This window comes from Protopterus annectens, chromosome 11.part0 (assembly GCF_019279795.1).
Source record: "Protopterus annectens isolate FY-2018-M chromosome 11.part0, PAN1.0, whole genome shotgun sequence".
In the NCBI taxonomy this organism is placed as follows: domain Eukaryota; kingdom Metazoa; phylum Chordata; order Ceratodontiformes; family Protopteridae; genus Protopterus; species Protopterus annectens.
The window spans coordinates 514,665,977-514,680,853 of NC_056745.1; the positions used below are offsets into that span (position 1 = coordinate 514,665,977).

Consider the following 14,877-nt stretch of genomic DNA (forward strand, 5'->3'; position numbering starts at 1 on the left):
CTGGGAGCATACATGCAATGTACGGTGCCTATAAGATCTAAAGGCTTGTTTTCAAGGGCAAGACCTGTGTTTGGAATTTGCATGAAAAGCATTACAAGGAATATTTCATCCGACTACTTGAACTTCAGTCTGGAGTTAACTGTGGTATAGCAGCCTCCAAACTGGAGAAATTTGGAGACCAAAGTCATACCTAAAACAATGGCAACTACAGCATTTTTGTGTGTGTGTGTGTGGGGGGGTGCTGTACATGCCAGCCTTCAGCAACGTTAAAGGGTGGTAGTGAAAGATATTTATTTACCCCCATTTGCTGACTGGAGAAGTGAACCCATAAACATCTTTCAGCCATGCCCCGGTCAAAAAAGTCACAAACTTTTCAAAACATTTGCAAAATGTTACACTTCAAACCAACATTTACCATCATGCCACCATTTTTTGGGGGGCTGCTTGAAGTGGAAGTAAAAATAAAACAAAAACCATCTTTCAGAACATGTCTTGGCCAGAAAACCTTAAAAAAATGTGCATGCTGAACACCATCACATACTCAATCCACTATCAATTTTAAGCATTAAGAAATGTACAGGTGTTCAAGAAAACCAAAAGTATTATAAAAGTGCACTGTAAAAATATTAACAGGTCAGTTATAGTCACCTTCCTTTAGTAGGAAAAGGAAAAGACTTCTGTCTGTTGCAAATATCACAACCGAATCAAGACTCTACAAACTTTTTTTTTTTTTTTAAGAGCACAAACGACAGCTTGTTCTGAACACAGTGAAAGAAAAGCAGAAATTACCTTCAGACCACAACCCAATGTTATGCCTTCAAGACTAAAACTATGTACCTGTTTCACTGAATGTTCTTCGACAAGAAGTAGACGGCCTACTACTCATTGCTACAGCCACAGGGCCTTCCTCACAGGAGGACTCCTGCAATAAAATACAATATGATATTTTCAATACATTCTGTTACTACATCACTCTGCAATGAATTTGCCATTTCAGTCTCTATGCAATTAAGTAAACAAAATCTCCCAAGGATCAACTCTCCACACATATACCTTTAGGCAAGTCCCATCACGGCTGTGTGATGTAGTCATCCTAACAGTTATAAAATTATGCTTAATTTCTACAATTTTCACTTACACACACAAGCCCTGCCAAGGACGAATGAATTTTCCCTCCCAGCTTTCCAAGTAATATACACCACTCTCCCTGCCAACCAGATGCCAGTTACATCCCCTATGAATAGTGGTTGACAACTATGCTGAAATGGATGGTAAGCTAGATTTTTCAGTGAAAACGATTCCAAAAGGAAATTTTGTATAAATCAAACAAATATACATCCAAACAAGTATTACACAAATGACAGGGTATGCTGGACGTGTCATTGGAGACTGAGCTGCATTATAGCAGACAACGACCTTAACTTTAATTGCTCATGAAACACCTGTACATAGCATTAGTGACTGTGATGAACAGGCCATATGCAACCTATACCCAAATAAATGTAGTAAACACACACAAACCATCCTTATGCAAGTTGGACAGAAACTGTATGATCTGTTAGACATGTCAAACAAATGGGTAAAGAAGCCTGTCATCCAAGTGAGCAAGTTAATGTACATCTGCTTCTGACACAGACTTCAATGCACGCAACTCCATACTCTCCAAAATAATTTACAGTTTTGACTGCATAATTAGCAAACCATTCACCACGGTTCTTTCTACCCTCACATTCTCACTGTACAATAAGCATTTACAAACACAGCAGTACACTACAGAATGCATAGAAGCTCAAGCCATATTGCTGGCTGTTCAAAGTACAGGCATAGATGCTCCCTCACAATTTTCAACCTGCTCAGCAATTATGGGAGAGTATTTGTTCAGATCTGGTCATAGTTAAGAATACACCTTCTTCCAGACTGTAAACCAAGGACATTTGGAGTGCACAGGAGATTTCACAGAAACAGTTTTACTGTTCTAAGGTACTTATTGCATCCTTCAAAAAAAGCATGCAAATTTTCTACATCATTCTCTCAAAGACTGTTAAGTTTTACCAATATAGCAAACTAAATTATTTAAAACCACATAAATCAACCATTAAGTGTCATGGAACGCACTCTACATCCACAAAGGCCGCAAGTTCCTTAATGTGCTGGTAACAGAGTGGGCTCTACACTGTAGAGGGATGAAGCAAAATTCTCAGACAACCCATGTCAGATTAGTAGCCCACATACTGGAGGGGCAAACTAAGATGGAGAGACAACTGATGAGACTAAATCTGCACAGCTCTCTGAGAGAAAAGGAAGATGTGCTAGTGTATGCCCACTACCTTTCTTGGTGGAGACAAGGAACAGTTGGGCTGAAGCCATGGGCTGTGTGTCAGAAAAGGGAGTTGCTCCAGTCCATGTAATGTCCCACTGCACACCCACATAACATCAAATCAGTGGGTTAAAGGCACACTTCCCAAGCATGCTCCTGGCCGTGGTGCAACCGACCCTATGCATTTGTTCCGTCTCCCACTCTTTGGGGAATGCAAGGTATGAAAACTGAGGGGGCATGCTTGACTGAGATAGTCCTCTCTACTTGAAAACATCAGAATAATTAACACCATCATACACCGTTCCATCACCGCTAATAAACCTTGATTTACACTTCTTGCAATATAAAAAAAAAAACAGAAAAGTAAAAACTAAAACTAAGGAAGCTTGTTAAACCAAAATTTGCACATACTGATTTGGAAACCTAAAGCTTAACTACACTCAGAAGAGCAGAGTACCTTAACTCAATAAAGAGCTTTAAGAGCTACCACACTTCTTCAAAAGGGCAGCACCATACAGAGGTTGCTAAAACCCAAACTGTATTACAAAACAATGTTCGGAACATTGTGTGACATGTGTTTCAGTAACTGCTATCTAAACCCTAGCACTCTACGCTGTATACTACAAAGTTATGACTGAAAAAATGAATGTTTATGACCCAGTTCACACACTTACTGAACTAAATAAGAAATGCTACTATCTGCAGCACTGACATAATTTCAAAATGCATGAGTGCATAAAAGGAAATTTGAGTCATCATGGTGAATCCTTCTGCCTCTTTGGGCTGTCCAACCTCTTCCAGATATTCTATATCCTCTTAGAAGCCCCTGTTAATTCACAACTTGCAACCAAATAAAAACACACTATTGAAAGGGTTCACAGCACTGAAATAATGTAGATTGTCATGTCAAAGTTTACTCAAGTGCCCTCTCAAATGGATCCTATGTCCCCTTCTTTGCCTCTACACCTCACGTAGTACCCTCTTCAAATTTTCCACACCTTGCATATGCACATCACCCTCCCAATTCTGCTGTGCAAGAAATAAAAGTTCAGCAATTCCATAGATTGCTCATAATCCTTTTCTACAAACTCACTAATGAGTCCAGTGGCCTTCTAAGACACCTTCTCACAATTTCACATTTTATTTCCCCAGCAAGATCTCCAGAAAGGCACGTGTTCTACATGCCCCCCCACTGATGCACCCACAGCCTTCCCAAAGATGTCTTCTAACCATTTCACATTCTCGCTGCAAGGTCTTCAGAACTGCATGTGATCTCACCAGTATGTAGCATAATAAAATACAGCATTCTCTATCCCTGGAGTCCTTCCCATGCTGACAACAGCCCCTATTCTTATTCTAACCATACCAGTGTCTGACAATCCACAATTGACCACTTCTTGGTCTTTCAGACAATTTCTCCTAGATTTTTGGATCCCCTAAATTAGGTCGGACCTCTATGTTATATACATGCACTAAACCACCTGTACAGGACTTCTATATCTCTTTTAGGCCTTCCCTCTACTTAGCACTGTGGCTCCAGTTTGTCTCATTGGTTCAATTTTGACAGATCATCCTCTCTAACATACTAAGAACTACCATGGTGAAGGAAGAACCCTCACAGTGACCCTTGTAGCATTCTTTAACAGTCTCCAACAACCACCATTTGCCAAGTTCTTCACAGCTATCTATCCACCCTAACTGTTAGGAGAAGAGTTGCTAGAAACAAAAAAGGCAACTGGCAGTCTGTGAAACACTTTATTCCTTAAGCGCTTTTCGTACGCACTGTGTACGAACTTCATCAGAGGATCAATTAATTACATAAGCACACCCTTTAAGTAACTTTGTGCTAGTCAGCTGATGTTACGCTGATTGCAATTTTAAAATAATTAAAAAGATTTAAAAAACCAGCATCAAAAGAATTAACATGTTACAATGTCCAATAGCATGCTAGAAGTATATAAATAAATACATAAAATAAATTCATTCATACTTTTAAGCTTGAGTCAAAAAATATATACCCCAATAAAAAAATGTTTTACCATATTATTAATAGAAAATGATACATAAACAACAATAATATATAAAGAATTATTTTAAAAAATGCATATGTATATATATATATATATATATATATATATATATATGCGTAAATAATCCACAATGCACTACTCCAACCTGCCATGAAGGCTTAAATTCTATATTATTTAAAATTAAAATTGTGATAAGTGTATCTATTAAATTAACCATATTGTAATTATTATTCATATAATATAAATATTTTATAAAAATATAAATATATTTTTTCATATATAAATATGGGTGAAGGTATTGTTTTGTTTTTTGTTATATTTATTTGTTATTAAAGGAAAAAGGAAGGAATGTGGGAGGGGGCTGGTAGGGGCTAGGGATGTATGGGAGGGAAAAAAATTATCTAGTTAAGCTGCGTAGCTTTAGGATAGGCATAATGGAACAAATATCATTTAAACCAGGCAGGCAATATGAAAACAATCTAATTTGCCATATTAATTCCAATCGTTCTAATTGTAATTCAATTGGTCCCCCTCTGGTGTTTGGTGTTAATTGGTCCAATACCCAGAATTTAAAATTATGGCCTGGAAATTCATTAATATGCCTAGCAAGAGCATTTTCAGCATTACATTTTTTAATATTATAAACATGCTCATATATTCTGTCTCGAAGTCTCCTAATGGTTTTACCCACGTAAAAACAGTGGCATAGCTGGCATATCGCCACATATACGACCATCTTTGAATTACAGTTATTTTTAAATTTACTTTTTAGAGTAAACCCATTTATTTTTGCAGTATGTCCCACGTAGATATATTTACAATAAGGACAATTACCACATACCGACATGTTTTTAAGACTTATAGTTTTGTTAGATTTATTATTAATAGTATCCAAAATTTGTTTAAAATTTTGGTCATGTCTTACTGTAATTTTGGGCTTATCCCCTAACTTCGTTATCAGTTCTTTATTTTCCTTCAGAATGTTCCAATTTTTATAAAAAATGTTTTTTAATGAGAAATCAGAACAATAGGTGAGTGTTAAACTGTATTCAAAGGGTAAATCAGTCAAATTCTGGTTAGTATTAAAGGAGTTCGACTGATCGGGACTAGCTACAGAGGATACACTAGATTCAACTCTCAATAAAATAGGTTTATAGAAACCATTATTCCTTTTGACAATTACCTCATCCATAATATTATCTATGAAATTGCTTGGATATGCTCTGTTTAAAAACATATTTTTTAAAATATTACATTCATCTAGGAAGTCTTCTATATTACTAACCATTCTAGCTGCTCTCACGGCCTGACTTTTGACCACTGATTTCTTTTGATAAGTAGGGTGTGCACTAGTAAAATGCAGGAAAGTATTAGAGTACGAAACTTTCCTGTATATTCTAGATTCAAATCTGCCCAGTATTGCATTCTTGGTAAGATAAACATCCAAGTAAGCTATTTCATTAACATTAAAATTGAATGTAAATTCAAGAAAATTTGTAGTCGAGTTGAAATAGGCAACCAATTCGGCTGCTTGATGGGCCGACCCTTCCAAAAGGATGAAAATATCGTCCAAATATCTCGTATAAAACTTTATTTTAGACGTAATTTCTGTTTCAACTAGGACATATTCCTTTTCCCAAAAGCTCATGACCAAATTTGCAAAACTCGAGCCACAAGGGGAGCCCATGGCTACCCCTTTCTTTTGGTGGTAAAATTTGCCGTTAAATACTATAATATTATGAGCCAAGACTATTGTTAATAGTTCCTCAATAAGCCAAATCCGTCTGATACATTCATTTTTTTTCAAATTTAATGATATCCATTCTATACCCAAATCTTGTGGAATTGACGTATAAAGATCTTTTACGTCTATAGTTAGTAAATTCAGGTTTTGATTAAAAGGTAGTTTGTTAATCTTACCCAAAAATGACCAGGAATCTTTACAAATAGTAGATTCAAGTTGGACATATTTGTTCAAAAATTTATCTACCATTTTGGCACAAGCACAAGTCATGCTATTTTTACCACTTACTATTGGTCTAAAAGGTGGGTTTGCCAAATTATTATGAATTTTAGGTATTCCAAAAAGAATGGGTACAACCGGTGATGTTAAAATTAAGTAATTAAGGATAATATTTCTTTATTGGATACTCAAATCAAATCACACCCTGACTTTCTTAGGTACAAGTTTGAATATGTAAAAATTTTTGAGACAATTGACGCTTACCTAATGAAAGCCAGAGCAACTAAAAATAAAAAGATACAAAGAGACTGTACACAGTATGATGAAGGGACAGCCTATCCAGTCCCACCACCGGCTCAAGAGTAGAATAAACCAAAAATAAACGGTTTACCTAGGTTGGGGGGGTACCAACTTCTCAGTGCCCACTTGTTAATACTAGTACTAGTATTAACACTGTAAATGGGAACACAGATGTAATACCCAGAGGTTCAATGATTGAATCCGATCAACCTACCCCTTCTACATCTTATGCAAGTATTTTACAGGACAATGTAGATGGACTCAGGAGGAGTGAACGTATACAAAATCAAAATAAGAACACTGGAGGTTCGAAATCTGCTCCATTTATTAGTGTGCAACCCAATAACAATCGAAATAATACTAAACAGTCAAATTTTCAGAGGGGAAGGGGCCAGAACAGATGGAATCAGAGGAAGAGAACGACCAAATGGAAATAGCGGAACATAGCTCTTCCATGAACTTCCATGTTAAGAACACTCAAGGAGATTTTACCATCTACAACTACTCTACTATGTCTGTTTCTACTGAATTAGCTGATTTATTAGCTAAAGGCCTTACTTTTGTTCCCCTCAATTTGAATGTTACTAATTGTATTATTGATCTTAAATTATACGTCCGCAAATTAAACCTAGCAATGACCTTGGGTAACACTCTACTTGGTACTAATAATGAACATAGAGTCCCCAGTACATTCAACCCTGCCTTACACAGTAACCTTTTGCTATTTGAAAAAATATGTGAATTGGATCTCAGGAACTTCCATTATAATAAATATAAAAGGAAGAGTAACCTGAATCCAGATGAATTGGAATGGTTGAATGCTTTGCAGAATTTTAAAGTCCGGATAATGAAACCGGACAAAGGAGGGGGATTGGTCTTTATGGACCAGTGTGATTACATTAATAAGATAGAAGCTATGTTGTCAACTAATGCTTATGAACAAGTTTCATTAAATGAATATAACCAAGCCTGTAAAAGGGTAAAGGGTTATATCAACGACTTATTTATAGAAGGGAGAATAGACCTAGACCAACTTAATTACTTAATTTTAACATCACCGGTTGTACCCATTCTTTTTGGAATACCTAAAATTCATAAGAATTTGGCAAACCCACCTTTTAGACCAATAGTAAGTGGTAAAAATAGCATGACTTATGCTTGTGCCAAAATGGTAGATAAATTTTTGAACAAATATGTCCAACTTGAATCTACTATTTGTAAAGATTCCTGGTCATTTTTGGGTAAGATTAACGAACTACCTTTTAATCAAAACCTGAATTTACTAACTATAGACGTAAAAGATCTTTATACGTCAATTCCACAAGATTTGGGTATAGAATGGATATCATTAAATTTGAAAAAAATGAATGTATCAGACTCTGAGATTTGGCTTATTGAGGAACTATTAACAATAGTCTTGGCTCATAATATTATAGTATTTAACGGCAAATTTTACCACCAAAAGAAAGGGGTAGCCATGGGCTCCCCTTGTGGCTCGAGTTTTGCAAATTTGGTCATGAGCTTTTGGGAAAAGGAATATGTCCTAGTTGAAACAGAAATTACGTCTAAAATAAAGTTTTACGAGATATTTGGACGATATTTTCATCCTTTTGGAAGGGTCGGCCCATCAAGCAGCCGAATTGGTTGCCTATTTCAACTCGACTACAAATTTTCTTGAATTTACATTCAATTTTAATGTTAATGAAATAGCTTACTTGGATGTTTATCTTACCAAGAATGCAATACTGGGCAGATTTGAATCTAGAATATACAGGAAAGTTTCGTACTCTAATACTTTCCTGCATTTTACTAGTGCACACCCTACTTATCAAAAGAAATCAGTGGTCAAAAGTCAGGCCGTGAGAGCAGCTAGAATGTTTAGTAATATAGAAGACTTCCTAGATGAATGTAATATTTTAAAAAATATGTTTTTAAACAGAGCATATCCAAGCAATTTCATAGATAATATTATGGATGAGGTAATTGTCAAAAGGAATAATGGTTTCTATAAACCTATTTTATTGAGAGTTGAATCTAGTGTATCCTCTGTAGCTAGTCCCGATCAGTCGAACTCCTTTAATATTAACCAGAATTTGACTGATTTACCCTTTGAATACAGTTTAACACTCACCTATTGTTCTGATTTCTCATTAAAAAACATTTTTTATAAAAATTGGAACATTCTGAAGGAAAATAAAGAACTGATAACGAAGTTAGGGGATAAGCCCAAAATTACAGTAAGACATGACCAAAATTTTAAACAAATTTTGGATACTATTAATAACAAATCTAACAAAACTATAAGTCTTAAAAACATGTCGGTATGTGGTAATTGTCCTTATTGTAAATATATCTACGTGGGACATACTGCAAAAATAAATGGGTTTACTCTAAAAAGTAAATTTAAAAATAACTAATTCAAAGATGGTCGTATATGTGGCGATATGCCAGCTATGCCACTGTTTTTACGTGGGTAAAACCATTAGGAGACTTCGAGACAGAATATATGAGCATGTTTATAATATTAAAAAATGTAATGCTGAAAATGCTCTTGCTAGGCATATTAATGAATTTCCAGGCCATAATTTTAAATTCTGGGTATTGGACCAATTAACACCAAACACCAGAGGGGGACCAATTGAATTACAATTAGAACGATTGGAATTAATATGGCAAATTAGATTGTTTTCATATTGCCTGCCTGGTTTAAATGATATTTGTTCCATTATGCCTATCCTAAAGCTACGCAGCTTAACTAGATAATTTTTTTCCCTCCCATACATCCCCTAGCCCCTACCAGCCCCCCCCTCCCCACATTCCTTCCTTTTTCCTTTAATAACAAATAAATATAACAAAAAACAAAACAATACCTTCACCCATATTTATATATGAAAAAATATATTTATATTTTTATAAAATATTTATATTATATGAATAATAATTACAATATGGTTAATTTAATAGATACACTTATCACAATTTTAATTTTAAATAATATAGAATTTAAGCCTTCATGGCAGGTTGGAGTAGTGCATTGTGGATTATTTACGCATATATATATATATATATATATATATATATATATATATATATATATATATACACACACACACACACACATTTGAATTTTTTAAAATAATTCTTTATATATTATTGTTGTTTATGTATCATTTTCTATTAATAATATGGTAAAACATTTTTTTATTGGGGTATATATTTTTTGACTCAAGCTTAAAAGTATGAATGAATTTATTTTATGTATTTATTTCTATACTTCTAGCATGCTATTGGACATTGTAACATGTTAATTCTTTTGATGCTGGTTTTTTAAATCTTTTTAATTATTTTAAAATTGCAATCAGCGTAACATCAGCTGACTAGCACAAAGTTACTTAAAGGGTGTGCTTATGTAATTAATTGATCATCTGATGAAGTTCGTACACAGTGCGTACGAAAAGCGCTTAAGGAATAAAGTGTTTCACAGACTGCCAGTTGCTTTTTTGTTTCTAGCAACAGTTTTACAGTTTTTTCTCATTTTTTAACAGTATGTTAGGAGAAGAGGCTAGGCAGAGGCGAGGCAAAGTCTTTTAAGCAGAGTCAGAAAAAGGTCAATGTGGATCAATGTTTCCTCCGACTGACAAAATACAAACTGCCTTCTCTTGACCCTCACTTAGGCTCACTTCTTCTACATGTAAATCAATGACCAGAATTCTCTGTTCTTGTTCTGGAATACTGTCTTGACATTCCTGCCCCCACCCCTCATTTCAGCAAACGTGCATTGGTTTCAAATGCCGTCTCTGAACCTTATGCCATTGCTGAATCTTATCCACGTGGTGTTAGGCTCACTTCTTCTACATGTAAATCAATGACCAGAATTCTCTGTTCTTGTTCTGGAATACTGTCTTGACATTCCTGCCCCCACCCCTCATTTCAGCAAACATGCATTGGTTTCAAATGCCGTCTCTGAACCTTATGCCATTGCTGAATCTTATCCACGTGGTGTCAGCCCCCTCCCACATCTCCCTCCATTATCCCAGTTCTGTTCACATCCACACATTCAACTATTTGCAGTCCTAAGCTGCTGCCACTGTTCACTAATTCTCCAACTCTTTGCCAAATGTGAAGCAAACAATGATCCATCATCACTGCTAGCCAGTGAATCCCCTACCTCCATAAAAATGGAGCCAACTCATTCTGTAGAGAGAAGGTGTCTAGGTTTTGTCTGCTGTCTTTTTGCACAAACATTAAATTTCACCAGCTTCCGAACTTCCATAAGGATCTTCCCCACTTTCTACTACACACAAATGAAATTACTAGTCTTGAGCTGGAACCACATCCCCTCCCCCCCAATCACTGCCATCTTCCCACTATGCCCACCCCTTCAAGTTCCTGTCCACTGACAGTCTTCCTCCATTGATGCAACTTAGTTTTCCCATACTTGGCCTGCAATGTGACAGTTGATGTACTTGCCTCATCACTTCCATTCTGTCCATCTTCATTGTTCTCGCTTCCTCTTATCACACCACTTCACATACATGAAGCACCACCCCCTCCAGACACGCACTCTAGAAGATACAAGAACCCTGTAAATTATCACATTCCAGGCTCGCTTTCCACTCTGATATTGCTGATGCCAATCTTGTCAGACTCCAAGAAAGCCTGTAGTTCTATTTTCCTCCTGAGGTGACTGGCATGGAAGACCACTACTTTCCAACCTGTCTTTTTGCAGCTTATCTTAGTTCTTACTTTTCTGAGCAGTCCTCGCTTTTATTCACCCTTTTTCTGATCTGCATGACCACTTGTCTTTTTTCAAATGCCTCGTTAACTGTGGCTGCAGAATAAAAAATATCAATTTGAGCAAAATGCAGTTACTGGCTAGTAATGACACTGCTTGGACGACGGCAATGAAGAAATTTGTATAAAGTAAATGAAAATCAACCAGAAAAAGGAGAGAAAGGGTTCTCTTTGGCAAGAACATTACAGCCATTCAGAAAAAGGCAGTTCTACTTTCAGCCTTAGTACAGCAGAAGGCTTTCAGTAATGGGGGAATCAAAGCTACCTTGAAATAAACACGAGGCATACAACATTAAATTACAAAAAGGCTTAAAAAAAAAAAAAAAAAACACCACAACACGAAACAGCAGCTTTAAATAGCAATTCAGATAAGTTAATAAAACTGCAAACCTTAAAATGAAGCAATGAGACACCTCTAGGAAACCTCATTTAAATAAATTAAAATGCTATACTAGAAGGAATAGTCTGCATTAACGTACAAATAAGCAACTGGACTGGTGTTCCAAAGCAGGGCTTGTTAAATCAAGAGAGCACACACTATGTACCAAACGTACAGGAAAGCAACCAAGATCTATTAGTAAATGCACAGTAATACTAGCAGAAAGAGCCACTTCTAATAAAAATTAAACAGATGGGAAAATTATTAAAAATTGGGAATACCAGGGACTTCCAACATGGCTGCACACCGATTAACAAGCTTAACTTCAGTGCTCCCAGTGTGAATACAGAAACTGCAGCCAGACATATTGTCAACTTGAGTAACTATGTTATTGGCTAGTAAATACACTGGATGGATGCCTGCAAATAAACAAACTATAACAGCCTCAAGAAAATTAACTAGAAAAGCAAAAGAAAACACACCAACTGGAAATAATTCTGCAGCAATTTGGCAAAAAAGCAGTTCAAGCCCCAGTTTTAGGTGCAAGACATAGCTGTTATGGAAAAACGTAGCTCATGTTTATTCTTCACAAAATGCATATTAGTCTCATTTGGGAAGAAACTACAAGTTAACTGTTTATAATATGTTTAAGGAAAACTTAATAGATGCATGACTATATGCAAGATACAAGTGCCTTACAACTCCATTCTTTAGCAAACAGTGCACCAACAGAAAATTGACGGCAAAGTAAGTGCTGAAGTAGTTAAGGATGTTTTGTCTTATGTTATGTTGCAAAGTCTAGTTCCAGAAATTTTGCCAGTGGAAACCAGATGAAGTAACAGTATGTTTCTGGTCTTCACAGGCTGGGGATGAGTCTTTGCAAGGAAGTCTGCAAGACTGTGTGTACTGGTACTGAAAGTTTACTAGGCTGAAAAAGAAATTCTTAGATCAGGTGGTCTATGTTTTAAAATGCATATTTGTGAAGTGTTCATGTGAAGCTGTAAGCAACGAACAGGATGAATGAGGGAATATTAAAATACATTGATTTGTTAAAAGCAACGCAACATCAGTTCTGCATGTATAAAACTGATAAGAAAATAAATAAAATGCAAGCATTTTTTTCTTGTTCTTAAGAGACTGATCTGAAAATTCTGGCAGGCAGTCTCCCAGAACTGTTTATGGAATAAACCAGTACTTTTGCACATCCTGAAGCATCATTCTTGAGTGAGTCAAGGGGTAATTTATAAATGTACTTTATCACGTCCAGTAATCTAGAGGAAAAATGTCAAAGGTGGTCAGTGTTGATTAAAACAAACAGAACACTACAAATGTATATATCAACTCAAAAGTCTGGAAGAAAGTTGAAGGAGCTTTAAACAGATATTCAAATGAGCTGATAAATTGCAAAAATCAGAGGTCAAAATGAAAAAGGCTGGCCGATTATAAGACTGCTTAAGAGATTGTTTCAAAAGAAATGGTAGAATTAGAGGACAGAACACACGGAAAATGAGATTTTCCAAAGAAGCAGATAAACTAGAAAGATGGGACAGACTGCATTACTTTTATGAAGGCACAAATAAGCAACTAGACTGCTATTCCACATCAGGAACTGTCAACTGAAAGGGCACACAGTGTATATACTCCAAATATAGCCATGAGAAAACAGCAAAGACCTTTATAAGTAAAGATGCAAACATACTAGCAGAATGAGTTGAACCTGACAAAACTCTGGCAAAATGGCAAAGTATTAAAAGTTGGGGACAGTAGAGTGCTGGCCGATTATAAGACTGCTTAAGAGATTGTTTCAAAAGAAATGGTAGAATTACAGGACAGAACACACAGAAAATGAGATTTTCCAAAGAAGCAGATAAACTAGAAAGATGGGACAGACTGCATTACTTTTATGAAGGCACAAATAAGCAACTAGACTGCTATTCCACATCAGGAACTGTCAACTGAAAGGGCACACAGTGTATATACTCCAAATATAGCCATGAGAAAGCAGCAAAGACCTTTATAAATAAAGATGCAAACATACTAGCAGAATGAGTTGAACCTGTCAAAACTCTGGCAAAATGGCAAAGTATTAAAAGTTGGGGACAGTAGAGTGCTTGTGGAAAATGAACACTCACTGTACACCAGGGAGAACAGAAATGTATTCGAATAATCAGGGAATTTCAAAGGGGCAGGTATGAAATTCAAGCTACTGTATCCAGCTGTCTTCAGAATATTTTATCCTACAAGACAAAAAAGTAATTTTAATACAGAACAGGTTCCGGAAGAAATGCAAAAGTCTACACAACAAGAATATGAGCCATCAAACAGAAGGGGACTGCTTCTCATTTTTCAGATAATAAAGCATGCAGAGACACTGCCAGTGGAACCTTTTCTATTGTTCCAAAAGAAGATGCTTTAGAGATAGGGAAAAATCACAGGAATTGACCAGAAGAATGGTGAGAACCATCAAATTTAATCGGAATCTGAAGCTGGGAGATGGAGATGAACTGAAGACAACTAACAAGAAAATTGGGATGAATGTGAGACTGCAAAGCATCAATGGTATTTGTAAAATATGGCTGTATAAGAATATGAAAGAGTGGACTTGTAGTTTTATTAAATTTGTGAGGAACCGAAAAGCATTTGCCTCACTTACATATTTAATGTTTGGAAGGACACAGAGGAGGAGAGGAAGAAGGGAAAAGTTAACAATTTTTGATAAAAAAAAAAAAAAAAAAAAAAAAACGTAGGCACCACAGTACAGAAAGAAAAGCTACACAAAAGCATGTTTAAATTAACATGCCTGTAATCTTGGGTTGTTGAGGTGGGAGATGCAGAGCTGACATGCTCTGGCTTACTACTTTTGCACAGGAGATGAAAATCTGGATTAAGACCATTGGCTTAAAAATGGGCTTAAATTTAAAACAAAGTTTAAGTGGAAACAATATGAGAACACAATATAATGAAAGTTTTTCCTTAGCAATAAATATATTTCACCTGGTCTTTCAAGCAACAACAGAGAAATGCATCCTTTTTGTCTAACTTTTCCATGGAGGCAAGCAGATAACAGGGCAATAAAATACAGAACACTGGTTTC

The 14,877-nt window shown here is 35.9% G+C and overlaps 1 protein-coding gene across 1 annotated transcript in view; it reads right to left on the bottom strand.

Moving 5' to 3' along the window:
* The window catches only part of MDM2 (MDM2 proto-oncogene), a gene marked incomplete in the record, with an annotated part of 152,118 nt that overhangs the window by 122,259 nt on the left and 14,982 nt on the right, over positions 1 to 14,877 (bottom strand). Inside the window, 1 exon segment of the mRNA XM_044088019.1 lies at positions 838 to 922. Within this exon segment, the coding sequence (XP_043943954.1) occupies positions 838 to 922 (85 nt within the window).